Raw genomic sequence first — 27,656 nt, 5'->3', positions numbered from 1 at the left:
TCTCACCCCTCCTCCAACTCCGATCACCCCGGCCTCCACACTGCGGGGGTTTTTTAAAATCACATTTGATCAAAAGAAGATTCTTCTCCGTTCAAAAAGAGACACTGGTCATGCGATGCGATTTAATTCTGCCAGAGGGAAGAAGGACAAACTAGACGAGACCTGTTGGCGATGATGAATTACTCGAAGGCGCAAATGGTGAGTCCCGACGACTCTCGTGGTCGTTACAATAACAAAGCAAATGATCATTAAATTAGACGTTTCTGAGGCCGTTTGCAGGTTTTCGATGAAGTTTTCTGAAAGCAAAACATTTCCATCGGTTGATTCAGGCTTCGCATGTGCATTTACTTGTTCCGTGTAATAAAATAAATTGTACCTGTATAAAACCGAGGACTCCATTAGCGAAATAACCCAATTGTTTTTTCATACTTAAGTAGCCTTTAAGAAAGTGAGACCACAGTAAGTCTTAATTAGAGACATTTGTATCCCGCTTCTAGTTTATCCGCATAAATCTGCTATCAATTGTCTCAGGTCATCAAACTTTGTTTCACTTCAATCCACCGTAAATGCGCTCTCTGAGGCCGACACAGCCATTTGAGACCACGTTAACTAGAAGATTTGTTTGGATTCATAAACAAATATGTGCCTCCTTTAGTCAGACGATAGCTGACATTTGTTTTAGAAAAAGTTTACTTGGCGTTTTTTATTTTTTGACTTTTTGAAATGCAAAATTTTTCTGATCGAGTGAGTGATTTCTGTTTTACTGTCCATAGTCAAACTTATCAGAGGAGGGAAGTTTAGCTGTCTGTCCACAGTCCAGTCCTGCTCGGGTGAAGCTGGATGCTGTTATGGAGCAGCTGCATAGACACCAAGAAGCCAAACTGGAGATGAACCTGCAAGAGAAACATCTTCCTCAAACTCAGCTCCTGTTTGCTCAACAAGCCACTGCAGCCAGAGCCTCTGGCTCCAGGCAAGACCATCATCTGAGCAGAATGGATTCAGAAGAGGAGGATGAAGACTCAGATGAGGAGGAAAGGGACATATTGGAGCCTGAAGATAATGAAGAAGAAGAAGAAGAAGAGGAGGAGAACGGGCCTTATGAACAGGCAAAGAGGTCTCAACTTCAGCAGGCTTCACCTTATTCTACATCTCCGTCAGCTGCTGCGGAGCAAATGCCTCAATCTCCATCTTCGGCAATAAAACAAGAGGATGAGAAGAGCCTCACGGCCCCTGCAGGTCAGCACACATTCACATCACCCAAAGGCTTTGCTGACTGGGGCTACGATGAACCAATGAAACGGGCAAGTCATTTTTAATTTCAGTACCAAAATCAAGGGTTGTGTTGTGTTTCTTGAATGTCTTTTAGAGTGAACTTTAGAATGTTTTTCCGTTGACTGTGATTCAATCTAAGCTTGTCAGAGCGATAATTCATCTTCACAGAGAGTAAATTGACATCTGTGACTGTCGTTTCTAGTTTGTGTGTGTGCTCTGCCACTTATTATTAATTGCTGACTTCTTCCTGCTGAGAGTCAGGCTCACTGCCTCCTCATCTGCCTCTGGTTTTCTCACATGGGGAGGAGGGAGTGTGTCTCTTTTGGCAGGATGCCCAAACTACAGTGTTTAATTACAGTGCCAGCCAGAAGATCTCTTCCTCTGCATACTTCACCTCATGTCTCACACTTTTGAAAAAAAAACCCTCCTTTGCAGTGGCCGGGCTGATTGGTCTTGGCTGTGGTCCAAATCTAACTGTTCAACTGGGCCAGTCCAAACCTGAGAGATGGAGTGGAAATGAGGGCAGAGGATTAATGAAATGGCCTCAAGTGTGTATTTCTGGACAAGGTTGGCTTCAAGGGTTAGCTTCTATAAGCCCCTATCAGCCAGACTTCCTTTAAACCTGGAAACTGATTGTATCAAATACAACTTACAAACCCAGTATTTATGTTTTGCAGCAGATGTCTTTGACTGCTTCTAAGAAATAAGGCTCTCCTCATGGATTTTCTTCTTTCTTTATGGTGGCCGATCTGACTGGTTCTTCTGTGTGTATGTCTCCCTCAGAAAGGCCCCATGTCAATACAATACATTCTGATTAATGAGGCCTGTGGGTGGAGGGACAGCTGTGTTACTGCCTCACAGCATGTAAACAGCTACCCATAAAGTTTACTTACAGTAGTTTCATTGGAGTAGAACAGGCTTTTGGTATGGTTATCAGGGGTTTTATAATCCCCTTGTTCATTATTTACCAAGATTTTTATTTTTTATTTTCTTGTGCTTTCTTTCCCCTGTTTGCTTGATTTTTGGTAAAAGTTAAACATGCATGTTTCTCTTTATATCTTATAGATCCCTGACCATTTAAACACCTAAATACTGATTTAATATCTCAACAAGCCCAGAACATCTCAGCGCTGAGGGTACTGTAGCTCTGTGGATAGCTTTGCATAATTTAACCGTCGCTTGGCAACACTAAATGGCAGCTTAATGCCACTGCAAGTAATCAATACATTATATGGCCACACTGCTGTGAGAATGTGCTTTCTTTTCTCAGACCATCTCACTGAATCTGCAGCAATGAAGAGCGTTTCTCTGTTATAATGTAATTGCATGTGTTTGGTATCCATTTTTCTTTTACTTAATGCACAAGAAATATCTCAGATGTAGTTTATCAGTAGAACAAATGATTGTAAGGCCCTTTTCAAGAGTGTTAACTCCTTCATGTGTGGTCAGATTAACTGCTGGAGGTATTTTTTATGATGTTTCATTTCATCCAGTTTATCTTGATAAAAAGTTAAACTAATCCCAGTTCTGAGTTTTTTTGTGAGGAATATATTTGATTTTTGACAGGAATGCAGCCTATGACCATATACACCCTAAACTGAAAGTAATTTCCACTTCCACGTGTTTTTTGAGACTGAAACTCAAAACCAACTTCTTTTCAGTCATTGACTGTTATATTTTCTTATCTAACATCCATGTAAATAAGTTTGAGTTTGAAATGGGGTCTTTTGAAAGTTATTTGGCTATTTTATTTTCATCCTTCTCTGCAACATCTTCAGCCAATTCATTAGTGAACCATCATTGAAAATCTTGACGTGCTCTTCAAGCGGGCTATACTGCACAGCCATTGCTCAATCCTCGTATGAGGTCTCACTTTACATTTAAATGTAACATGGCAGGGGATAAAGAGCCCCTGTTCGTCCAAAGTCCCAAAGCAGCAAGGGGCTAGATAAATGATCTTGACCTGCTGGGGTAATTAAAGGCCCAATAATTAGATGTGGATAAAAATTTGTTGTCTCCCCTACAGTTACATTGAAATTTGATGGGGGTTAAGTTTTCACTTTTGCCTTGCTGAAGGTCATTATGACAGGAGGTATTTTTTTTTTTTTAATCATGAATTGGGTGAAGAGGCAGACTTTACTGGTTTCTAGTAATACGCATTTACCAAATAATGTGTAATTTAAGGACATAAAATCACATAAAAACCATGCAAAGAGGAGCTCTTTAAAAAGAAAAAAAAAAAGAAATCTTTTCCTGACCTACATACTGAATACTATCAGGACTCCCAGGCCTGGATGTGTGAAAGCTCTGTGAGCAATTAACTGAAAGCTCTTTGTTAATAGAGCCACAGTGGGTCTCACTTGCTCATCAATAAGGGGGGAAGGGTTTTATTTCGATTTGATGGTAAAAAGACTGGGATGTTTATCTACCTTCAATGGGCTTTCAGCAGGAAGGTGTTCTTTGTTAGAAATTCTGAGCTTGAAGCTACTACAGGTGTCAACAGCTCTGCTACTTCGGGAGTTTTGTGTGTAAAGTGGTTACATTCAGTGACCAGTTTAACCACTTAAAACTGAGAAATATGAAATACATGGTCAATGGAAAAGTCAGTGTTTATAAGAGGGCATTGCTTCGATTCTCAACCAAGTCACCTGCAGTTAGATGTACATGAAAAGATCCTGCAGTGATTTTTTTTTTTAAATTTTAAGAAAAAAAAGAAATTACAATTAGATTTTATAATTAAATATCCTCATATTGAATTAACTGTAACACCTGTATTGCCATTTAAAGTGTGTGAATAAATGATCAAAATAGTTACATTATTGCATAAATAGTTAAAGCAATTAGCGAAAAGCAAATAAAGAATGGTTGAAATAGTTCACTGCTAGATTTTGATAAAGTGGTAGATAAAAACTGAAACGGAAAATGTGATAGATGAGCAGTTAAGTATTGAGCTAGAATGGATAATGGTTCAAATGTCAAACTTACAATTCACTTTCATGCAGCTGGTAATTGTGTGTCAGCATTCGCAGTTTGAATTGTGTTTTTACTATAAACACAAGTAGAAACAGTTGGACCAGAAGCCATCTGATTATCGGTTCCCAAGATGTCAAATGCTGTGGGTCCCAAGTAGAATCATGTTGACATGGCAAACACAAGTATCAAGTAAAGTCATGATAACAAAGGACAAAGCCTAAAACAGTCCATTATTTTGTTCAACCGCAAGCATAAGAATTTAAGCATTTGATCCTGTCGGACACAAAAATATGTCTATTGTAATCTAAAGCGTGTTAATATAAAACATGAGCAGAAACTGAGAGGCACTGACCTGCAAAAGTTTGCAGAAAGCAAGCATGTAATGGCATTTCATAAGCCTTAACTCGATCAGCAATAGTCCTAAAATAATTGAGTTGTAATGTCAGAAGGGCTAATAGGAAGAAAAAAAAATATGATCATATTAATGTAATTATATAGAGACCATTATAAAGACTATTACTATTTATTATCAACCTTTAAAAATGCTTAATCATGCAGCGTTCGGTGTGCGTTAGAGACAATAACCTCTCAGCAGGCGTTTCCACACAGTCGCACACTCACTGCCCTCCACTCACATTTTTAACCTTTAATTGTCATGTTAAGGAGGTGATGGAGGAATAACATGTCACATTAAACCACTCAAAGATCACGGTTCATTTCCTTTATCTCCTCTTGCTGTGCTCAGCTTGAAAAAATATATATATGTGAACTGCTGCATTGTGTATATATTAAAACATATTTAAAAATATGTATTAAGGTATAACCAAATGCCAGATGTTTACAGTGACCAGGTGTTCACTGCAGCAATGTCTGATGGTGAACCAGAGGTAAAAAGCATGTTTAAAAACAGAAAGTGGGATTCACAAAGTCCAGAGTCTTTGAGGGAAATGTAACAAAAAAAAAGAGCAGATTTAGAGAATGGTATCTCACCAAGGACACAACACCCCAGTGTTTATTTGTTTTTAATTATATCACTGTTTATGAATCAGTTCTCTCAAGAGAAGTTATATTATCCATAGTAAAGTACGATGAGAATAACCGATTTTATTCTGCAGCAACCAGATGGAAATGAAAGTGGTGTTGTTTTTAGCTAACAAACTCTTCACTGATTTCTCTCTTTATGTACAGAGAGGAAGTGCCATCTGGGCCGAGGAGAATGACGGTGGAAAAGTAAGAGGAGAACCATCGAGGGACTTTGCTAAGGTCAGTAGATTCGGTAGAAGTAAAAATAAAAATTGCCCGAAATCCCCATAGAGTAATGGTTAGTTTCTGGTCTGTTTCAACTTGCAGCTTTATGAACTGAATAACGACCCAAAGAGGAAGGAGTTTCTTGATGAACTCTTCGTCTTTATGCAGAAACGAGGTAAGATTCTTCTGGTTTTATCCTTTGTTTTTTTCATTCCCTTTTTATGTTCAGACTATGGATTCCTCTTGAGGCATTGTTGATACAATGCTTTCTATATCAATGTTATTTTCAAAATATTTATCACCTAATAAAGGCAGGAGTGGTATTGCAGCTTATATTGAAATTCTGATGCAAGCAAATGCATCAACATAAACTATGAATTGTCGGTCAAAGTTGAATATTGAGTGATCTTTAGATGAGCTGAGATCTGCCAAAAAAACAGGGAATCCAGTGACTAAATTATATCACTGATTGATTGATACCAAAATCTATTCAGTATTATAGTGTTAGAAAAATATGTATGTTGATCCATAAAGAAATAAAGGGTTGACAGGAATTTTTTTTAAATCCTCTTCTGGAAATCAGTGATTTTCTCAGAAGCTAATTAACACTGACCCATGGGCATCTGGTTTAAATAGCTTGAATCTTTAACTGTATATTTCTGTCTGCGATGTCAATCCTGCAGTTGTCTAATTGTTGTTGGTACTGTTTGTTGAGACACTAATGCAGATTACTTTGGTCCAATGAAAACAAATCCTAATCCAAGTTAAGGAGATGGAGTAGGACATCCCCACCAATCTCTACTTGTCTGTAATTGTCATGGCCATTGAAAATGTGCATGTGTGTTTTCATTCTAAGCACACAGTAATCTTATTTCTAGAACTGCGTTTCAGCTCCCTCATTAATTGACTTTTCTCCAGATCTGGATTCGGGGGGTTAGCTGTCACTAGCAAATACTGCTGTGTCTGAAATCCTCCCTCCCCTGCATTCAAATCAATGCAGAGGCAAATCTACTGTTGTGGAATTATACCCTCCCTCATCCATTTGAGATGAGCTTCATTGAACTAATCTATCCACACAGATTTTACATGCTCATCAAATTTACCTGAAGTTAACCTTAGGCCTTCAAGTGTGTTAATCAGAATGAATCCTTCTCCTGCCCTTCCTCCTTGTGCCGCTCCTTTAATTGGACCACTCTTGGTTTGTACCAACTTTTCAGAAGTAAAAATGAAAAGAAATCATTTACTGTTATTTATCCAGGAACTCCTGTGAACCGCATCCCCATCATGGCAAAACAGGTGTTGGACCTGTACATGCTTTATAAGCTGGTGACAGAGAAGGGAGGCCTGGTGGAGGTTATTAACAAGAAGATCTGGAGGGAGATAACCAAAGGTCTCAATCTTCCCACGTCCATCACCAGCGCAGCCTTCACCCTCCGCACCCAGTAGGTGCCTCTCAGATTTCTTATAAAGAAGCTCAAAAAAATAATATGAGCTCTAGTATGGAACAACTGTTTGATAATAGCTAATATCTAAATGGGTTAAAATGTAAAGTACTGGAGTGACTTTTGATACTGTTATTTTAGGTATTCATAGTTTGTACATCTTAAATAAAGCTATGCAATTCTCCAAATGATGAAATGTTTATTATTCTACGAATTAATGCATTTCAGCTCTCCACCATTTACCAAAATGCTGCAATAACATGACAAAATAATTCGAAAAAGTTGTATGTAAATTAGATTAGTCGATTTAGAATGTCACGTTGTGCAAGTCTACAATTTAACAAACCTACAGTCTACAGAGTATGACTGCAGGTGTACTCGTGGCTACGTAAGGCATTTTAGAAACTGCTATGTTTTGAGCTAAATGCTAATGCAACTACACTAACATACCCATAATGATTACCCTCAAGTCTTTTTACTATCTTATTACTAGCATATTACCTTACTAACATTTGTTACTTTGCAATAAGCACAAAAAAACAGATCTGCTTGATACAATTTCATTTTGGCAGAAATCAGTCCAGCAGTCATTTCACTCAAAACCACGAAAGAAAAAACCTAATCACAAAATCACTAAATTTGTAAGTGTTGTGAGTTTGTAGATGTGTTGTTAAGATGGAAGCTCTTTTAATAGGTGTATAAACTTTCAACCTTTTACACTGTTTTACAAATTTTCTAGTAATTTAGTGACTGATCATATGAAACTTGTCCTCCCAGGTATATGAAGTACCTGTATCCATTTGAGTGTCACAAAAAGGGTCTGAGTTCTCCAGGTGAGCTTCAGGCTGCCATTGACAGTAATCGCAGAGAAGGTCGACGTCCCAGCTACACCAACAGCCTGTATCGCTACTCTCCCTCCCTGAGCTCTGCTTCACACCCACTCCTGTCTTCACCCAAGAACCTGACCACACACAACGGCCTGAATTCATCTGCTAGTCCGACTTTAAAGAGAATCACCGGTATGGCAGAAGGAGAAACTGCTCTCCCTCATTAGATATTTGTGATGCTTGTGTCAAAGAAAGCCTGTACAGTTACTATATTGTTTTATACCAATCCAGCAGAGTTTGGACTTCAACAATTTTACTATGACAAATTTTACTATTAAACTTTTTGAGTCATGCTGAGTCATTTATCAGGTTTATAATTAAATGGATTGTTTCAGTATCTTTAGTTCAGGCAACACAGGAAAGATTATTTTTCAGGCATATTGTGATCATCTACTATTTTATCTCAATTCTTAAACTATCTTTCTCTGTGTGCTATTCTAATTTCATAATAATTTGAAAAATGTTCCCTCTTTTTTTTTTTTCTTCTTCTTAATCAGATGAGACCTCCACCCCTATGATACCCAGGCTTCCCATGGCTCTGGCCCTGGAGCAGCATCAGAAGCAGCAGCAGCAGTTGGCACAAGCTGCCACATTGGAGCATCTCCGAGAGCAGCTGGAGCGAGGTGCAACTGACGGCCCAGAGAAGAAAATGATGCGGTTTGCAGAGGAGCAGCAGCGCCTCATGCAGCAGGCCCTCCAACAAAACCTCCTGGCTATGGCCTCTCACTTCAACCCGATGAACCTCAAACTTAACAATGGGCATGGTGAGTTGCTTCTGCTGCTGTGATATCGTATCATGAAAGAACATTACAGGAATCTAATCATATGCTAATTTTAGGAGAGTCCACTGATAGTTTGCCTCTCACCGAAAGCAAACAGGACTTGTCATTGAGTATCTCGACTAATGGACCAGCCCGTATCAGTGTATCTGTGGAGGTCAACGGCACCCTTTATACAGGTGAGTTTTGACGTTTCGAAAGAAAAACCTGCTTTTGACATTTTTTGCACATAGCAGTGCACTAAGTTAATAGTAATATTTAGAGCAGGGGTGTCAAACATACGGATCCGGCCCGCCAGGGGGTCCGGCTCGGCCCGCCGGATGACTTTGCTAAGTGTGAAAATTACAGAAAGACATACATTGCATTTCTATGAGAATATGGAGGTTTATGAGTACAAACGTTTTGTAATTGTTTTTTTTAATCGATCCAGTAATTGCTTCAGAAACAGCGTAAATGCGACATCTGCTCCGGAGGGAGAAGCTGCTGCTCGCTTTGTGACCCGTTAAATCTGCAGAGGAGAGTCCAGGCAGATAAACAGTGGGCTGATGTCTGAGTTTTTGCTCTTTATGTTTCTAGTTTATTGTAGAAAGACCTTTAAAATAGGGTTTATCATCCAAAAACCTTCACCAATGATTTAAACATAGAGAAATATTGTCGTTATGTATGCGTTATTATGCTATGATTTTACTGGTCTGGCCCACTTGAGATGAAAGTGGGCAGTATGTGGCCCCTTAACTAAAGTGAGTTTGACACCCCTGATTTAGAGTGACCTCAGCTTGTACAGAAGTAAAGAATTCAGCTACTTTAAAGTAACAAAGGAAAAACATTAGTCAGTTGGAAATCACTGCATTGGCTCAGGAACAAAGTTCATTGCTGCATGGACAAATGTTGATTAAAACTCAGCCTTGCAAAGAAAAAAACATATATGAACATGATCCAGAAACGCTGCTGCCTTCTCTGGACCTAAACTGGCCTGCCTGCAGTCCAGACCTGTTTTCCATTGAAAACATTTGCTGCATCATGAAACGAAAAATAAGACAAAGAAGACCCTGAACTGTTGAGCAGCTGAAATCCTGTCAGGAAAGAATGGGATAGCATTTCACTTCCAAAACTCCAGAAACTGGTCTCCTCAGTTCCCAAACCTTTGCAGAGTGTTTTAAAAAGAAGTGATGCAAAACAGTGGTAAACATGCCCCTGTCCCAACTTTTTTGAGATGTGTTGCTGGCATCAAATCAAAAATCAGCAAATATCTTTTATGAAACCATAATTATTCATGTTCAACAACTGATATGTTGTTTTTGGTCTGTTTTCAATAAATACGGGTTTACACGATTGGCAAATCATTGCACTCTGTTTTTATTTACATTTTACACAGCGTCCCAACTTTTTTGAAAATGGGGTTATACTTAATACTTTCTTAGCATCAGACTTATTTTGTTTAACACTTTTAACTTTTGATACTGTCTTTTGTACGTGCTTTTATGTGCATTCCTCTTTTAATATTTATGTACATAGTAGCACTAAAGGAACGCAGTTTTTGTTCATGTATACTGGATAATGAATACGAAGAGAATGACAATAAACTCTACCGTGGCTATGAACTTTCATAATTTCTGCTGACATAAGTAACTAATTGTGCAATACCGTCTTTCTAATGGACCAGTTTTTATTGCGAGTTTCACTCTATATAATCTTCTTGTCTGGTTTCTGTTTTTTAGGAACACTGTTTGCGCAGAAGTCAGCTGCTCCCATGTCGTCACAGATTGTAACTATGGCAGGAACAAGTGGTTTCAGTGCCCTTTCCTCTTCACACAGTCCCTCCTCTTCATCTTCTACTTCCTCAAAGGGACCAAATTAAGGCTCACTGGCTTTAACATCTGTTCTGACCAAAATTATACACAGTTTGTTTCTCTTGTCAGACAAGAAATGTAAAAACTCCAGGGAAAATATGCTGCAACACAAGAAGCTGTACCATTATTTGAGCATAGTCTTTTTGTTACTTTAAAGCATTGCAGTGTTCTGGAAATGTTTCTGAGGTCATTGATGTTTGACCTCAAAGTTTCCATTCTGACTATAATGTAGATTAAGATTAGTTTACTTTAGTGCCTGTTAGAAGACCTTTTTTTTTTTTTTTTTTTTTTTTTTTTTTTTTTTAAGTAGTGGACTCCTGTCTGAGGAACTTTACAAGGTTTCTTCAGAAGTATCGTTAGAGCTGAAAATTGCAAAGTGGGAATCAGTGCTGCTGCTTCTTCTTTCAGTGTCAGCAACATTTATAGCTAACTATATATAAATTCTTTAGCTGCCTTTCCATAGTTGTCAGGAGAACTGTTTGGTTGCCGAAGTGCAGTAATAAGACGAAAAAGTCTTCGCTCAGTGTCGAGGCTCCTGTAATTGATAAGAAACTGGATGAAGGTTAGTTGGATTATTTTATGTTGTACTTTCTTTTACTTAAAAAACAAAACAAAATTTAATCATGTGGCTTACCCTGGAACCTTTATGTCAGCTTTGAATCAAAGGCAGGACAGGACATGAAAGGCAAGCTTTCTGCTGGGGGCTATGAAAAATTGAAGTGATACAACATTTACCTCAATCAATTTCCTTTGTTGGTAAATTCCTCAGACCAATTTCTTTTGGACTCAGGAATGTCTTCAGGAGTCACTGTTACACTATATCTCATAATATATTCCTGTGTTATGTTTGTATAAATGCGAAGAATGTATCGTAATGACCTCAGGCTTTGGACAAATGAACACTGAAACGGTTCTACCTCATTTTTCTAGAGATATATGCAATGCTTAATGCGGCATGTGTTCATTTGGCAATCTGCTGAAATATACTGTATGTGGACAATCAATTAGACATATTGCAAACGAATGCCACGGTGAACTTGAACACTAAGACGTCCAACTCGGTTCTGGTCTTTGATTATCATATTTCTTGGAAATGCAGCCATGAGGAATAAAACAATCTTGTGTACTGTTGGAAGACTGTTTTTTTTTTTTTCTTTCAGTGTTATGTTGGTGAACTCCTCAAATTTTATTTCAACTATCAACTGCAGAATCATCATGTAACACTGTCCCAATACATATTACAATTACAAAGAACTCCAGCAATTAAGATACTAAAGAACCACATTAAACATCAATGTGTAAAACGATTTTCAATAGTGGCATACAAATACGTACTACTGATGCATGGAGAGCCAAAGAGAGGTGAAGTAGAGGTGCTCCGTGCATTGAGAGATCCCCCAGCAACCAAAGCCTGTATAAGTAATGGATGTTCAGCGTCCTCTGTGCCAGCCCTCACTATAAAATTTCTTCAAGAGGACAGTTTTAAGACTAATCTTAAAAGTAGAGAGGTTGTCTGCATCCCAAACTGGGAGCTGTTTCACAGGAGAGGGGCCTGAAAGCTTAACAGGCTGCCTCCCTTTCTACATTACATTACATTTCATTTAGCTGATGCTTTTATCCAAAGCGACTTACAATAAGTGCATTTCAACCATGAGGGTACACAACCCAGAACAACAGGAATCAAGAAAATACAATTTCTTCAAGAAAGCCAAACTTTCTACCTTTGGAAACTTTAAACAGGCCTGTAGTGTGAGAGTGAAGCGCTCTATTGGGATGATATGGTACATTGAGATCTTTACAATAGGATGGGGCTAGGTCACTAAGTTTTGTATGTAAGGAGGAGGATTATAAATTCTATTCTTGATTTCACAGGGAGCCAACGAAGAGAAGCTGATATGGGAGGAATATGACCTCCTTTATTAACGTACTTGTTTAGAAGTAGAAAATTACAGGTCGACCTGGCCTAAATGTTATTTACACATGCTTGATGTACAATTAACTGATTTGTTTCATCTGGTTTCATTGATGGATATATCTGGGTGTCGTCTGCATTGCAGTGGAACTTTATGCAGTACTTCCTAAAAATATTGACTAAGGGAAGCATGTATAACGTGAAAAGAAATGGACCGAGCGCAGAACCCTGTGGAACTCCATGATGCTTTTTTGTTTGCATGGAAAAGTCATCACTGACAAGAACAAATTGAAATCTGTCTGATAAATGTGTTTTCAAGCAGCCCAGTGCAGTTGATTTACTTGTAAAACTAATTACATGTTGCAGTCTCTCTATTAAAATATGGTGATCAATAGATTAAAATACAGCACTAGAATCTAGCAGGACAAGTCTCTTTAGATGAGTCCTATGTATAAGGCAATGAGAAGATAATTGTAACTTTCACTAGTGCTGTTTCTGTCCTACAATGAACTGTAAATCCCGACTGAAAATCTTCAAACTAACCCATTCCTGTGCAGATTGATTTTTGACAGCTGTTTTTTAATAAGTAAAATGATCATAATATTTATCAAACTGTTGGTATTAAAGCTATTCTAATATTTCACAATTATTTGCATTTTGTATTGTCAGTTTCAGCCTTCCAAATGGCCATGTTAACATAGGTGGTGACAATATGTCACCCCCTAATTTAGTGTCAGTTGTCTCAAGCTGTCTTTTGACAGTTACAAATGAGATTGTCAGTGGTGCAAAGCAGCTAGTATTTCCATCGAATTCTACTTTGTAATTCTACTCCTCTACAGTTCAGAAAGAAATTTTGCACATTTTAGTACATTACATGACTTCTTTACTAGTTCAACTTTTACAAAGGAAACATGGGATCATGTCATGACTGTTCCGTGATATAATAATCAATAGTGTGAAATGCACAAGGCACATTTTCCTGATCCATGAGTACCTTTACTTTTGATAATTTATCTAAATGTTGGAAAATATGAACCAAAAAGAAAAGAATTACATACGTGAGTGGCCAGATGGGGGTAGCATTGCCTTCCCTGTACAAAACACAAACGCACATGCACCATATTAAGTTCAGAGATATAATACACACAATAACATGCACATTTTTATATTTCTAAAGTTAATCATCATTTTGACATTTCTGTTTTTGATATATTTGGCCTGGAACATGCACCGAGGAAAAATTAAGAAATCAGTTTTCAAACAATCCCTCAATTTTATCCTTTTGTTTCTAATTGCTGTGTTGACAAACCAAATTTTATTGTATACAAAATGTAGCACATCGGGTTAAGATCATCAAGTCAAAATCTGCACATCGTGCATACGGAGACGAACGCACAGAGAGAGTCTCTATGGAGCATTAACTCCTTAACTTTACAGCAGATATGACCGCAATACTAATGGAGATAAGAGCTCATGGGTCACGGGATGAGGGTGGGGGATGGGCTGCAGGATTAACTGTTAGGATAGTTATCCAATGGTGACAATGCTGGACTTGGCATCTGGACCAGAGAAGAAGAAAGATGCTACAGAGGTATTACGAACTGGATATCTCCGCCCACAGTCCCCTCCCTCCAGGGAGGAATAATACTGATAAAGTCACTCTGCAGATGAGGGGATCATGGTCCCGGGACAAAGACTGGAATACACTATGTAGAGTTTGGATATCAGGACGACGTTTCCGGCTTTGAACAGGGACAAATATCTTCAGCCACCGAGAACCTATATGAGAAAAACTTTTTATGTAATCTGGCAACATGATGTAATCAGCATTTTTTTTTTTTACTTTTTACATCTTTTATGGCTCACACCAAAATCTTGTAATTCTGAATAACCAAGATGTTTTAATGGTGTTCAATGCAAAGATTTTTGTGCCTTTTTGGGTTTTGTGCTCCAAAACAATGGCTTTGTTTGATCCTCCAAAGCAGACATATGCAGGTAGATATCTTCAAGACTGAACACCAAAATGCTTTTTCATAAGTCAAGCAAATTATCTTCTTTAGAGGGGCCTCTGGGCTTCTACTTGTGGATGTTTTAAAATAGGCTTTGACGAACCTTCAGCACACTGTTGGCACCATGCCTTACCACGATGAGGAGTACCCAGGCCAGCCTCTCTGGCAGTCTGTGCTGCTCTTCTGCTGCAAGGGCATGATTGAGGGCATCATGGTTATTCTCTTCTTCTGGCTGCTGGTGCAGGTCCTCTTCACCAAACAATTAGAAGGTATGGTCTTCAAGGATAGGATTTTTTTTTCAAGTCTAAAACAATTCACACATGCCCAAACGTATATTAAGAGTTACTGTTCCCCTTGTTATGTCTAACTCTGACTTCTGAAGCCCTTTTAAACAGATCATATGTGGTGTTTGTAACCCATTTTTGAATCTCTTCTTGGCTGTTACAGACAGTTGGAATGATTTCAGCTGCCAATTTTTTTTTCTAATTATACATTATGTCAGTATTGTTTTAAGACAGACTTGAAGTGTGAACCAGTCATTTAATAACAATATGAAAACATAGGGCCTATACTTTTGGCATTTCGGTCGAAATAGTATGTGAATCATGTTATGTAATACAGGAGTTGCCTGAAGCTGTATTTCAACAATTGTCTGATATCTGACTTCTGATTGCTCATATTTTTCTTTCTTGTGTCTACAGTTCATCTGCAAATTCTTCTTTTGGTTGGACTGATCGTCTTCTGTCTGTGTTTGGTCTTGGGATGTATTCTGTGCTGGATGAAAAGTGACATTTGTCCAGTGACCGACAAAGCTCCTGTGATGTCAGCGCCAGCGCCAGCTCCAGCTCCTCCTGCTGAACCTGTGACCTTTGCTCAGGCCCCGCCTCCCTCAGCATCAACAACAGCATCCAGGCAGCAATACGAGGAGCTAGACGGAGATATACTGGAGTACCCCTCCACATTCACCAGCCCCGCCCCTTCAGAGGGTGAATTTAGCTCTCTGCCATTTTTTAAACGAGATCAAACAGACTCTGAGGTGAAGCATCAGCCAAAGTCATATTATTCCCTGCGTCGGCTCAGCACACCACTGTTGACATCACCCCTTTATAAACCCATAGACTCCAGTCATTCTTCCCTGCCTTCGTTTCCCAAACTGGGGCTCCTGACCAAAACATGCAAGGCTCTACAGAGACGCGGCACAATGACTGGGGATCGAATACCGTATAATGAGCACAGCAGACTCCCCATCCGCAGTGCTGTTTCTCCTTCTATTAATGAAAATCCAATCCCACTGGCAACACTGAGCTATGGATCCAGTGCAAGCAGCAAAAAGCCAATATCACCAAAACCCTGCCTACATTTCACTATGGCCTTCTCTCCAGAGCAGCAAACCCTGGCAGTCACTGTTCTCAACCTCACTGGGGGGCCTCACAGACTGGAGGATGTGTCTGTGCTGGGCAGCCTGCCACCTCTGTACCCCTGTCCCATGCAAGCCTCCTTCCAGAACAGTTTCAGCCCTGAGGCCCATAGCCTGGTGCTGCTTTTGAAGGTGAGCTCTGTGAAGGAGCTCCAAAAGTGTCTACTGAGAATATCTGTGTATGCACGGGAACCACAGAGCCTGAGAGGCACCGGTCTGGGAGAGCTGGAGGCCGAGTGTGCAGGAAGAGACTGGATAACGGAGAATCTGTTTCACTTCACAAAAGAGCTTCACCCAAGCAGATGGAAAATAAAAAAGGTAGTGGAGTCTATTTATGACTAGGTGTTGGTGTTTAAAATACAGAGAGGTATGACCGGATTGATTGGGGCAAAAATCTATTGCTGGGCCCTTTTTTAGCAATTTGACCTTTGAAACTGTAATTGACAGTCAATACTGAACATCTGAGCTCTACATATAACACAATGACACACAGTAAAACCCTGTTAGTTTGGGCCCAATCAATTGAAATTATCTGCTGAAATAAGCAAACCAGAGAAATGTTCATAGTTTTTTTTTTGTACAATGTTTTATTTTTGTTTTGCTGTGTAGTGTGAAGCAAAATCTTCATGTTGCATTTCTTGCTGATTGAAAATGTTACTCTCTAGTCTTTGAACTTTTGCCCTCTGACCGCAGAGTCTGATCTCCCAGGATGCACTGATGTGTAAGGGGCTTAGCTGCCCTGCACAGATCTTCCTTTTGCTCCAGTATCAGACTCTGGCCCACCGCGTCAAAGCCACGGTCCTCAGAGCTGATAACCTAGACAGCCTCGCTCCCACGTCAGCGGCAGCAGGTAAAACCAGAGTTTGGTGTCAATTGAGTTTGACAAAGTGTGTATCTGATTTCAGAATCATTTAAGGACATTGTAAATTATGTAAGTACGTGTGGGTAGAAGTAACTTTTAACCTTTCAGTGGCAGAGGTAAGATAATTCCCTATGTTTGCTTTTAATGTTTAGGGGATTAAATGATGTCTTACTGAACCCGAGTGCAGCAGGAGATCATCCCCTTTTTTTTAATGACATTGTGGTTTAATCCTTCACTATTCACAATCCTCAGGAAAATGTTCCAATCTCACTGCAACTCAGATCTGACAGATCTAATCTTTGTTTGCATTAGCATGTCTAGGCATTATTTTTCTACTGGAGACAAGCACATCCTGCATACAGAGCCATTCGATTTTATGATGTCTGTTTCATGTACGGTATGTCACATAAGCGTGGCTAGGATAATCTCTTTTACTTACATGTCTGATTCTAAAAGCATTTGTTCAGGAATATTGAGAAGTCCTATGTTGGCAGGACTGAAATGTGACAGATAAAGACTGAGCTCTAGCATACTATATCTTATTTTGTATATGCAGGAGAAAATGTTGTGCAATGACTGTTAAATTTCTTTGATTTAATTAAATTTTTGAATCTGTAAGCAGTTTTTTTTTTTAATGAATAATGTGTAATAAAATGTATTAACAATTACAACCTTTGTTTTTTTTAGTTTTTTTTTTTTATATCTAATTCATTACAAGATAAATAAATTTGTATCCACAACTGTGAGGTTGGCAGTACTTGAACAGACAGAAAAGACAGATTTGACACAAAAAACCCAACCAAAGTGTATTTTTTGTCTCTGTAGTATGTAAACACAAGTACAGTTTTAAACTGTTATATGGTCATTTAGTGTTGTCCTGCCATTTACTTTTTCTAACTTTGTTTATTTATAAGCTTTAAGATTTTCTTTCCAGTTTGCATAATCTTTGACTTCATGTGTAATTCTACAAAAGACTTTTTCCACACTCCATCATGTTTGTGTATCTGTGTACAGATTACCAGGTGGTGATTAATCTGCTGCATGAGGGAGTTTTGATCAGCAGCAGAGAAACTAAAGGAGGGTCCTGCACTGTGTGGAATACATCTTTCCTGTTTGACCTGCCTCCAGGAGACGTCGGCCAGCTGCATCTCACCCTTGAGTTCATTATCATGCAGGTGAAGATTTGCTTTGGCACAATTTTATTTCATTATTACTTATCATGAAAACAGACATTAGTAACTACATTTATTTGTACTTAAAGAAAATATAAAATAATTCAACTCCTCTTTTTTGATGTGACAGAATCAGGTCCTGTCTGAAGGTAAAGTTGTTGGTCGTGTCCTCATCGGAGCAGAGGCTTCAGATGCAGGACTTGCTCACTGGAGGGACATGTGCAGCCTGCAAGTGGAGCAGGCACGCTGGCACACTGTTCAACCAGAACCACTATAGAGCTCTGACACAAGAAAACTGTTTCATGACCAGTGGACCAGATGTACTGTGGAACTCGGGGGCATCAAAAAAGAATAGGTTTGACATGAAGTCCACACTCAGCTGATGTTTGAAATGTGTAATGATTGTGTTTACTGACAATGCAGCTATGATGAGTGGATATCTGAGCAATCAAATATTTAAACATGGCCTTTTGTCAATCTATAAGCCACAAAATTCATCTACATGCAAAGTGCAAAAAATTACTTTCAGAACAACAAGATGTAAGTTCAGAGCTACAGGGCTTCTAATACCTAGAACAGACTTTCTAAATAGATTTTGTAAAATTTTGGAGAATTTACTGGTAATCTCTTGTAACAATTTGATGTCTATAAGAGGAAAAACTTGAAAGTACCTGAACTAAAAAAGAGAGTTATTCAAGTATTCAGTCCCTGCAGCTACAATATACTTTGCCATTCATTTCAGGAGTTAGTAAGATACAATACAAACAAATGCACTTTTCATGTAGGCCTATGTTCTTTAAAGATACATTTAAAGTATCTTTCTGGCTGTAGGACTTTCTGTATATATATATAAATGATGCAGGGAACTGCATCGTGTAGCTAAATGAATTGTATAAATAAAACACAATTTTGCCTGAGGTATCTTGGTGGCATACTGCTGTTACAGTAAATGGTGAAACAGTTGCTGTTGTGTTTTACTTTTTCTCCCTCAATGTTTTTTCAATGTCAGATTAAAAACACAATCTTTGTACCTTATGTTACATGCATACACCAGTAAAGTAGTCATTACATTCATTTGAATAGTAATAGTAACAGGCACATAGCTGGGTGCTGCAGCTCTCTGTAATAACCAGTTTACCTATTGATTTGTATGTAGCCAATTTTGCCCAATTCACAAGACTTCACAAAACACATAATTTAACCTCCTCTCCATCTTCATCAGGGCTACAGATATCAACAAGCTCAGCCAGAAATATTCCATCAGGATAAAGGGGAGGTGTCTGCCTCCACTGCAGGTCACCCTCATCCAAACAGGGAGAAGGCTTGTGTGATACTTTTCCTGCAGCGTGAGGGTCCTGGATTGGCTGCTTCAACCTTAAAGCTTAATCAGAAGAATAAAAGGGAAACAGAATTAGCACAAACTTCACGTTCACAAAAGTCAAATCTGTCACATTTTTTACACATGCAGAAGATAAGAAGCAAATGTAGATGAATATGGCAAATTATATTAAACCAGGGACTTATCCACCAATGGCAGTTATTGGTGTTAATAAAGTGGCCTGTTATTTTCATATTCATATTTGTCTGTTTAGGCAACCATTTGTGGAAAAGTCACTGTTTGACATAAACACATCAATCCAGAAGTCTTCTCAATGGGTCTAAACTTCAAACAACACGTCTTCCAGCACACATTTCTACACTACAACACTGATTCGAGCACAACTTCACCTTGCAGCCGACTCTTATTTTTTGCCTTCAGATTGCTGATTTGTGCAGTCAAAGCTGACATCTGGCAGAGGAGAGAACAGTTTCAGATCCCTGCTCAGAGCCCCGTATTCAACAACCATGCTGTTTGGACTCTTGTCAGTGTGTGATGTCACAAAGACCAAGCAGTCATTTTGTTGCAGGGCTAACAAGCTACAAGACTGAAGAAAAACCTGTGGTTGGTCTGGGTATGTGTCTGTCAGAAGAGAGTCAGCCTGATGCAATTAAAACCTCAGAAAAGTGTAAAATATGGGGCCTTTAATTGGCACTTCACATGACTTTAAATTTACTCTTTCATACTATGTCTGGATGTTACTGACTACTGGCTGCTGGTTTTCTGTCATCATACCATAGTAGTGGTACAATACAATCACATGCTTTGGTACTAAATCATTGTATCCTCTTATGGTTGAGTCAGATGTGTGCCAGCTGAGCGCTTCACTCCTCAGCTACATATTAAATCAGAAGCAGGGATTAGTGCTGCCCACACATATGTTTGTGTATATGTGAAAAAAGTGGGGGAAGTTCTCTCCAGTTCACAATATAATCTGTGTTCCACGAGTATGTCACTAATAATATTAAAATTATATCAATTGCTGTTAACGGATGTTAATACATAATGTATTGAATATCCAAGCATGCAGACAAACAACTGTAGATGGATGTTTAAGTTGTGTGTTGACTCAAGAGTTTATGTTGATGTTTGTGTCATTAGTTAGTGTTGTAGACAGAACAAGTGAGAGAGAACAGGACATGTCGACCTGTTTGGGGAAATCTTTTAGGGATTTTCAATCTGGTCATGCTTTCTACAAATGTAAGCATTTATAACCTGGTGTTCCTGGTCGGGGAGGTTTTCCTCAGCATAAGTCTCTTCTGATGGCTCTCCCTCCTCCTCTCCTGGAAACTCGTTGTTCTCCTCATCCTCCTCAAACACTGGCATCAAACCTGAGCACTGCTGCCAGTTTCTCCTGTCCACCGCAGCCTGAAAGAAAATCTAAATTTAATAGTTTCTGCATGTTTTAATGGATGTTAGTGTAAACCATAGTATAGCTATCATTGTCTGTTTGTCGTGATTCTCTTTTTATTTCAGTTTTAAATTGCTGAGGCTCCTTACCCGAACAACTTTAGAGGTGGGAGTCCAGTACTGAGGTGAGGTGGACTCTGTTTGAGCTGCTGTGTTATCAACGTTTGCAGCCTCCTGTTCTTCTCGCTCCTTAAACAAACTCTTTAACTACAGATATAATAAGATATAGTATAACTAATTGTTGTCGCTGTTAGCACGTAATGATTACTTTGTCAGCCTCTCAGTTTAATGTGTTAGCATTTCCTTAATAGCACAAAACACAAAGAGACTGATGGAGATGTTGTAGTTGGCCATAAAATAAAATGTAAAAAATTTGACCTGATATGTGGCAAGATGCTGTGGGCCATGTATTGAAATATTTCAATGAGAACTAAAGAAGTGGACTAACAGACTGACATCAGTGCCATGCTGTTGGCATGGATAAAAAAACATAAACTGAATCCTGTTGGCATCATACAGTACCTGCTCAGTGACCATTCTCCTCTGCTGGTCCGTCTCTAGATTTACTGGACAGACAGTTTTATCCCTCCTGCCTTCAACAGATGCTTCTTCATCTTTAACCTGTGGATAAGGTGTGTGTCATTTGTTACATTCGCCAGGCAAATGGAGTAGGCTTTGCAGGCATAACTTTTATAAACTTTACTAGGTGAAGCTGCCTCAGTGTTTGAAGCCTCTGGACTGCCAGCATTTTCTCCTGCTGCAGCTGGTTCGCCCTGCGCCTGCTTTCTGAAGATATGCAGAGATAATAGTCTCAGTTAGGAAAATCAAGGCAGCATCCCCAGTAACTTTTTCAAAGGCAAGGTCATACCATCTAACTGGACTCTCAGTGAGTCAGATGTCAAAACATCGGCTTGCAGTCTTCGGTCATCTTCAGAGAATCTTTTCATGAGCTTTAATGAAAAACAGAGACATTAAAGAGAGAAGAACATACTTTCTGTGTCACGTGGTTAATTCTGTGTTGACTCATAGTGGGAGTACATTTTAGTGCCTGTACATTGAGCTCCAGAGCAGAAATCTTGATTTGAGCCTCAGCTTTTTCCATCTCTTTGAGCCTTTCTAGAGTCTTCAAAGCATGTTCTCTGACATAGTAAGGATGAAAACCTGTTATACGCTCAGTTCACAGCCTTTAATTAGTTATTCATAAATTTATTAAGAAAGACAGATACTTTTCACTCAGTTCCTCCTCTCTTTCTGTGAGTTTTTGCGTCAGCCTTTGAGTCTCTCTGCTTTGCATACACATCTATCAAGCATAAAAGATAACTGTTATTATTTTATAAACAAAATGTTTACTTGACATAGACATTTACATAAAAACATAATTTCATGACATAACCTTCACAACATAATCTCTGCACACTTTCCCCTGGTGTAGATAATTCACTTCAGTCATCAAGGCATCATGTTACCTGGTGATTGTTTTGGCGGCTCTGGGAGTCTGATGGTGGCTCCCAAAGCAAAGAGGATTCTGATAAGCTGATAAACAGATAGCACAATGAAGATCACAGAATGTCATTTAGAGCATTTGCTGACATTTTGAAAACGGAAATCTCATCAAAATCCACCCACTCTGTCACTGTCTGTTTGTCCTGAGTCTGCACAGCTTCACCACCTGCAAACACAAAGTCAATGCATTTTAACGCCCCCTTGTGTTTATAGAATAAAATAACACAGTAAAGCTGCATAACTGTTCTTTAACAGTGACCATGCTGAGAATATTTTCAGTAGCCTCAAAGTATGGCCACCTTTACCTTTGTCCTCATATTTGTGAAGCAGCGCCTGGATCCTGCTCCTTTCCACCTCCAGCTCCTGTTTGCATGCATCAAGCTCAGCCCTCAGTATTGAGTCAGATTCCCCCTGTATGATGTAAGTGTTCAGTTATATAACCAATTTATATATACTACACTTTAATAACTATATCATCTCAGTTTCCTAATAATGAGACAAAATTAGGAAAATTCATAGAATCAAAACAAAATGTGTGTGACTGGTTAAACTAATTGACAACGGTTGCCTGTACTGCATATTGACTGAATTGTGTGAAGTTTCTCAAACTCAGTAGCCAGTTGTATTTGCTTTTGCTGAAATACATTTTTTATTTTTAAAATGTATAAGCATCCAAATACACAGATTGAAAATGATCTTTTAAAGCATGCCTTCCCTAAAATGTATTTTGTTTACTGTAATTTCACTTGCATGTTTAAATTTCACTGTGCAGAATGAGGCTGTTTCCATATTCATCTGCTGAAGAGGGAAAGTTTGTCTGTGCTCAGTCTGAGTTGAGGACGTGCATGTACAAGCATCGTGGTCCAATAAGCAATTTACACAAGTGCGGTGGGAAGACTTGAAACCTCCAGTGCACATACTTTATATTGAGAATAAACTTTTCAGTAAAGTAGAAGTTGAGTCAAGACTTTTGTCAAGTAATTTTGAAATAAAATATATTTGTATATTCATAGATTCAGGATTTTTCAGTGAAGAAGAGGTAATAGATATACTTAAAAAAAAAAAAAAAACTTTTTTTTTTTATCAAACAAAACCTTTGTGTAAAAAAACAACAACATACCAGACCAATTATCTTATATATTTAAACAGGTCTAGTGGTGAATTTAAAGGGATAGTCTTACTTCATTTTTGGAGTTGTTCTTGAATTCTTCTAACTCCTTTTGTGTGGACTGGAGGGTCAAAGCCACCTTTTGCCATTTCTCGGTCCAGTGAGAAGCCATGGCTTTCATTTCCTCGATGCTCTGGACTCTGACTGTATCTTGTTTAAGGTACTCTTCCTCCTGCAGGTGTAGCATCTTCTCCTTCTCAAGGACCTCAGCCTCCAAACACAGATACTGATCGTGCAGTTTCTGGTTTTCTAATTGCAAAATCTCCACAGATTCGCTGGAGAAATTATTTAAGGGTTTGAGTAAAGAAAGCATAATTGTACCACATTCCATAACAACAACAATAAAATCATCGACAGATACTGAAGAACTTGTCCTGATCATCATCTCACCTGTGCTGGCAGCACTTTTCCTTCATCTCTGTTAGGTCTTTGTGTCCACCTTCCTTAATTTTACTCAACAGCTCCACTTTCTCTCTGACCAGCTGAAAGCGCTGTGTCTCCAGATCTATGATTTGCTTGTTATTCAGGATTTTCTCATCTGTGAGCTCCTGTAGCTGATGTTGTGATATCTCCAGACTCCGCTTGATCATTTCAAGCTCTACCTGCAACTTTTCAGTTTCCTGGACAGATGAAGGACAGAATTACTTTAATTAAAACCTCACCAAAAAAGCCTAACAGAAGGGTATGTGCTTTAACCTTCCAACCTTTCTGAGAACTGTTGAGTCTTCTTTCATCAGGACAGTGTCCTGGTTTTCTTTGTTATTGTGACACTTCGCATTTGACAGATGGTCTTGGAGCGCACAAACCTCTGAGGCATGCTGGGTGTTTCCCAGCTGCATGTCCAGGCCCTGAGCCCCCTGAAGAAGATCTGCTTTCTCCTGTACAAGAACACAAGGAAACAAAAACTCATCATAATTCTAAAAGGAAATGTCATTGATGCCTCAGACATTGTATATTACAGTATATATGATACCTTGATCAGGTGATCTTTGTCAGACAGAGCTCTTGTTAGCTTGGCCTTCAGTTCTTTTATATTGTCCTCCAACTTTAGCATTTGAGTTGACAAGATGGCTTTTTCCTGTGCAGTATTGGGAAGACAATGTTCATGGTGAAGAGTAGTCATTTGTATTGTGAAAATTCATCACATATGATGATGAAATATAACCCAACTAACACTGGATTTTTTAGGCTTATACCAATATTTGTGCTTAAAAGATGTTTTGTTTTTTCTAAATCTAAAAACAATATATCAGCCAACATTACCTGTCTTTAAACAAACTAAATTACACCTTTCGGTTGGGCTGTATACTGGAATAAGGAATCCAAGAAAGGAAACTGACCAGGCATGCTTGGCTGATCTTGTTGTTAGCTTCTCTTAGTTGTTCTTGCACTTCAGAGTGATTCTGCACGGTGTGGCTGAAACTCTTGTTCATCTCCTCTATTTGATTTAACACTGTCCTCTAGGTATACAGAAACAGAACACACACTAAAGTCATATAGTTGAAAGAAATTAAAACAGCAGCACAACATGAAACTGTGGTGTAACTTACACTTTGATTTCCCCTATGTATTTTTAAACTCACCTCTGTAGAGGTCTGGAGATGCTGGAGTGCCTTGTTTCGCTCTTCTTCTTGTGTCTTTGCCTTTTCCTCAGCTTTTCTCAGAGGCTCTCTCAGCTTGCACAGCTCTGCGTCAACCTTCTGTTTCTTCTGAATTAAAACCATGTGTAAAAAAACAAACAATATTTGACAAGCAGAAATACAGACTAATACATTATTTAGAACTCCAAATATTTTTTTTAATAATACAAATACTCACACACCTGCCTGTTAACGTCTTCTGGACTCACTGGTAATGTCCTGCTGAGGTAGCCAGGAGCTCTTTCGATTGGCTTCTCATTGCTTCCTTTGTCCAAATTAGACTTCATTTGCAGCAGGTCCTTCTCCAGCTTTAGGACCCTCATGGGTGAATTTCACACGAGGAATTTCAGTCTGATCTTAAATCATTCAAATTTGCCTATATATGAATTTTGCCGCACTTACTTTTCATGAAGCTCTTCACGAGGCTGGCTCTTTTCAAATTGGGGTAATTCAACTGCCTCCTTCTCTTTCTTAAGAGTGCTCATCGCTTCTGATAACTGCTGTGAACACATTAGTACACAGTGAGAGGATACTGTGTGCAACCAAAAGACATAAAAATACTTATCCGCTGCATGAAAAGAAACCAAACAACCAAGAAGACGAACAAATGGAAAACCAACAAATTAAAAATAGCAGATTATTTAGTTTCAGACATTCTCTAAAATCTCTTACCTTATGTTTCATGTCAAACAGCTGTGCAGTATTTATGTTGTAGCCCAGCTGCATGTCTCTCATCTTCAGCCGGTCCAGCTGAGAGTCCAGTCGCTCATGAGCATCCTGCAGCCACTGCACTACTTCCCCTTTCCTAAAGCAACTTTCCCCTTGGGCAGCCCTTAATTCAGTCCTTGATCGAGGAAAGGATTGTGTAGCACTGTCAGGCGCCAGATGGTACAGTGACTGCCACCTCCTTAGACCTGGGTCAGTCTGTCTGAGGCCACCACTGCTGCCAGATGTGCAGAAACACAGACATCAGCCAGGAAATTTCACACTGACTTTAAAATGAATATTACTATGTTTCTGTCATGTAAAAACTATATACATTACCCCCCTTACCTTGTGCTGACTTCAGACAGAAACCCTGATCCAGAGACAGTTGCCATACCACACCATGCTGAGGTCTAAAAAGAGAAACACACATTTTTTAAATGATTAATCCTCATGATTAACCAAGATCATAAAATAATGATATCTGGACCATACCTGCGCTGCAAAGCGAGATTTGGTATCCCACATGTCGAGGTCCGTGAGAGAAAATGGGCTTGAACTTCTGCTGTTTTTGCTAAACATCCTGGAGTGTCTTCCGAGATTCACTTCCCTCTGTATGGGAGAGGCTACAGTCCTCCTCTGCCTCCACGTCTACCCAAGTGTCGAAGATAGATTTTCACACAAATGTGGCAACTGGAGATGTGTTGCTATTCTTGGATCATGTGTCTTGATATTTCCACTGTTTCCTTTGTGGTCAACAACTAGTTTTAACACTGCATGATTATTAGAGAGTGTTTATGATCTATAAATCTAGGGAATTTCATCTTTATTCTATTTATAACATCATATCTAGATACATGTATGCCTGGTCAAAAATATATAGTGAGAGATAAGAGAAAATATGCACGTCAACATAAAACTGATTTCTGTAGTTAGCACTTTCTCTTACAGTACCTTGCTGCAGAAACCCTCTCCTGTCCACTGACAATGTCCACCTGCACCGCTTGTAAGCCTCACACAGTTTGCAATCATTTTATCCTACAGCCTTTGAGTTGAGTAACCATGGTAACTTATGTACACAAGACGCAGTTGGGTGAATGTGTCACGGCCAACACTCCTGGGATAGTCTCCACATGATCTCATGCAGCCTGGTGACTGGCTTGTTTGTTGACACGAGTTGTTAAACTCCCATACAGTGATCATAATACACATAGTTTCCCTAAGATTAATTATTTAAGGCAGTAAATGTGTCATCATCAATTATGACTGCCTTAAGTAGAGAGAAAGTAGAGAGAAAAAAATGCTTGATGTGAATATCTTTTTAAAAGGTGGTTTATTTTAGGCCCCATATTAGGAAACATGATGAATAGCTTATAAGCATGCTAATATTCTACAGATCAGTGTGAACTATTGCATGCTACTGACTAAATCCAAAGGTGAAAATATGTATCAGTAAGTCTGACCGTTATTCAGAAGCAGTGCTCTATTGGCCAAAAATATTGTAATAGTGAAAATAATTTAACAGATGGAACACACACACACACACACACACACACACACACACACACACACACACACACACACACACACACACACACACACACACACACACACACACACACACACACACACACACACACACACCTTTCTGCCATTTTGTCTTTATTCACTTTATCTTGTTGTTTATTTAACTTCTTCTTCTTTTATCATTTAACGAATTGTATTTCTCTTTTTTTTTCTCATTTTATTATTGAACTGGACCGTTATCCTTTATCTCTTTAGAGAGATTAACATCTGTGTAATAATGATAATAGTGTTATTATTTAGTTTATTGCTATTGATATAACAGGGATATGTGTATATCATTGTAGTGATGATGCCGTATGTCATGATATATTTGTTATTATTGTTGTCATGATAGTGTATATTATCTTTACCGAACATTGATGCCAAAAAAGAATTGAAACTGCAAACTACAAAACAAAACAGAGGCTAAAGCCTCATAATGTAGACTGTAGAAATCAGTTTC

The 27,656-nt window shown here is 38.8% G+C and overlaps 3 protein-coding genes across 4 annotated transcripts; 2 read left to right on the top strand and 1 right to left on the bottom strand.

Moving 5' to 3' along the window:
* Positions 1-23: 23 nt before the first annotated feature.
* LOC138626453 (AT-rich interactive domain-containing protein 3A-like) lies at positions 24-10,733 on the top strand. 2 transcript variants are annotated; one of them, XR_011311293.1, is made up of 9 exons: positions 24-198; positions 774-1,305; positions 5,438-5,508; positions 5,596-5,668; positions 6,752-6,935; positions 7,713-7,954; positions 8,320-8,586; positions 8,695-8,780; positions 10,320-10,405. XR_011311293.1 is itself a non-coding variant. In XM_069708102.1 (9 exons), exons 1-9 carry the CDS (start codon positions 172-174, stop codon positions 10,457-10,459), a joined length of 1,656 nt encoding a protein of 551 aa, XP_069564203.1. In that variant the 5' UTR covers positions 24-171; the 3' UTR covers positions 10,460-10,733. The 2 variants fall into 2 exon arrangements, 1 of the variants encoding a protein (XP_069564203.1); XM_069708102.1 differs by having other exon boundaries at positions 8,661-8,780; positions 10,320-10,733.
* Positions 10,734-14,496: 3,763 nt separating this feature from the next.
* LOC138626441 (synaptotagmin-11-like) lies at positions 14,497-18,100 on the top strand. The gene is made up of 5 exons (XM_069708089.1): positions 14,497-14,641; positions 15,074-16,107; positions 16,483-16,639; positions 17,666-17,826; positions 17,954-18,100. The coding sequence occupies exons 1-5, from the start codon at positions 14,497-14,499 to the stop codon at positions 18,098-18,100; spliced, it is 1,644 nt and encodes a 547-aa protein (XP_069564190.1).
* LOC138626451 (early endosome antigen 1) lies at positions 17,844-26,225 on the bottom strand. The gene is made up of 23 exons (XM_069708099.1): positions 26,123-26,225; positions 25,976-26,040; positions 25,595-25,865; positions 25,325-25,422; positions 25,105-25,240; positions 24,866-24,991; positions 24,623-24,742; positions 24,256-24,360; positions 23,987-24,160; positions 23,673-23,902; positions 23,296-23,557; positions 22,420-22,525; positions 22,238-22,280; positions 22,078-22,144; positions 21,838-21,911; positions 21,666-21,750; positions 21,480-21,561; positions 21,315-21,397; positions 21,134-21,232; positions 20,702-20,818; positions 20,417-20,569; positions 19,552-19,612; positions 17,844-19,204 (listed from the first exon to the last, which is right to left on the bottom strand). Exons 1-23 carry the CDS (start codon positions 26,207-26,209, stop codon positions 19,005-19,007), a joined length of 2,844 nt encoding a protein of 947 aa, XP_069564200.1. The 5' UTR covers positions 26,210-26,225; the 3' UTR covers positions 17,844-19,004.
* Between the last annotated feature and the right edge of the window lie 1,431 nt (positions 26,226-27,656).

Source organism: Brachyistius frenatus, unplaced genomic scaffold (genome assembly GCF_029030835.1).
Source record: "Brachyistius frenatus isolate BFR_SWC_R1_liver_20210118 unplaced genomic scaffold, ASM2903083v1 Contig_74, whole genome shotgun sequence".
NCBI classification, from domain to species: domain Eukaryota; kingdom Metazoa; phylum Chordata; class Actinopteri; family Embiotocidae; genus Brachyistius; species Brachyistius frenatus.
The sequence above is the reverse complement of the archived record's forward strand: the minus strand, read 5'-3'. Positions and strand labels throughout refer to the sequence as shown.

Coding starts and splice junctions, on each gene's coding strand:
- LOC138626441 (XM_069708089.1), top strand. CDS start 14,497: ATGCCTTACCACGATGAGGAGTACCCAGGCCAGCCTCTCTGGCAGTCT. Junction 14,642..15,073: donor CTTCACCAAACAATTAGAAG/GTATGGTCTTCA, acceptor TTGTGTCTACAG/TTCATCTGCAAATTCTTCTT. Junction 16,108..16,482: donor GCAGATGGAAAATAAAAAAG/GTAGTGGAGTCT, acceptor CTCTGACCGCAG/AGTCTGATCTCCCAGGATGC.
- LOC138626451 (XM_069708099.1), bottom strand. CDS start 26,209: ATGTTTAGCAAAAACAGCAGAAGTTCAAGCCCATTTTCTCTCACGGAC. Junction 20,819..21,133: donor GGAGAATGGTCACTGAGCAG/GTACTGTATGAT, acceptor TTATATCTGTAG/TTAAAGAGTTTGTTTAAGGA. Junction 19,613..20,416: donor TCCCCGACCAGGAACACCAG/GTTATAAATGCT, acceptor CTCCTCTGCCAG/ATGTCAGCTTTGACTGCACA.
- LOC138626453 (XM_069708102.1), top strand. CDS start 172: ATGATGAATTACTCGAAGGCGCAAATG. Junction 199..773: donor ATTACTCGAAGGCGCAAATG/GTGAGTCCCGAC, acceptor TACTGTCCATAG/TCAAACTTATCAGAGGAGGG. Junction 7,955..8,319: donor GACTTTAAAGAGAATCACCG/GTATGGCAGAAG, acceptor CTTCTTAATCAG/ATGAGACCTCCACCCCTATG.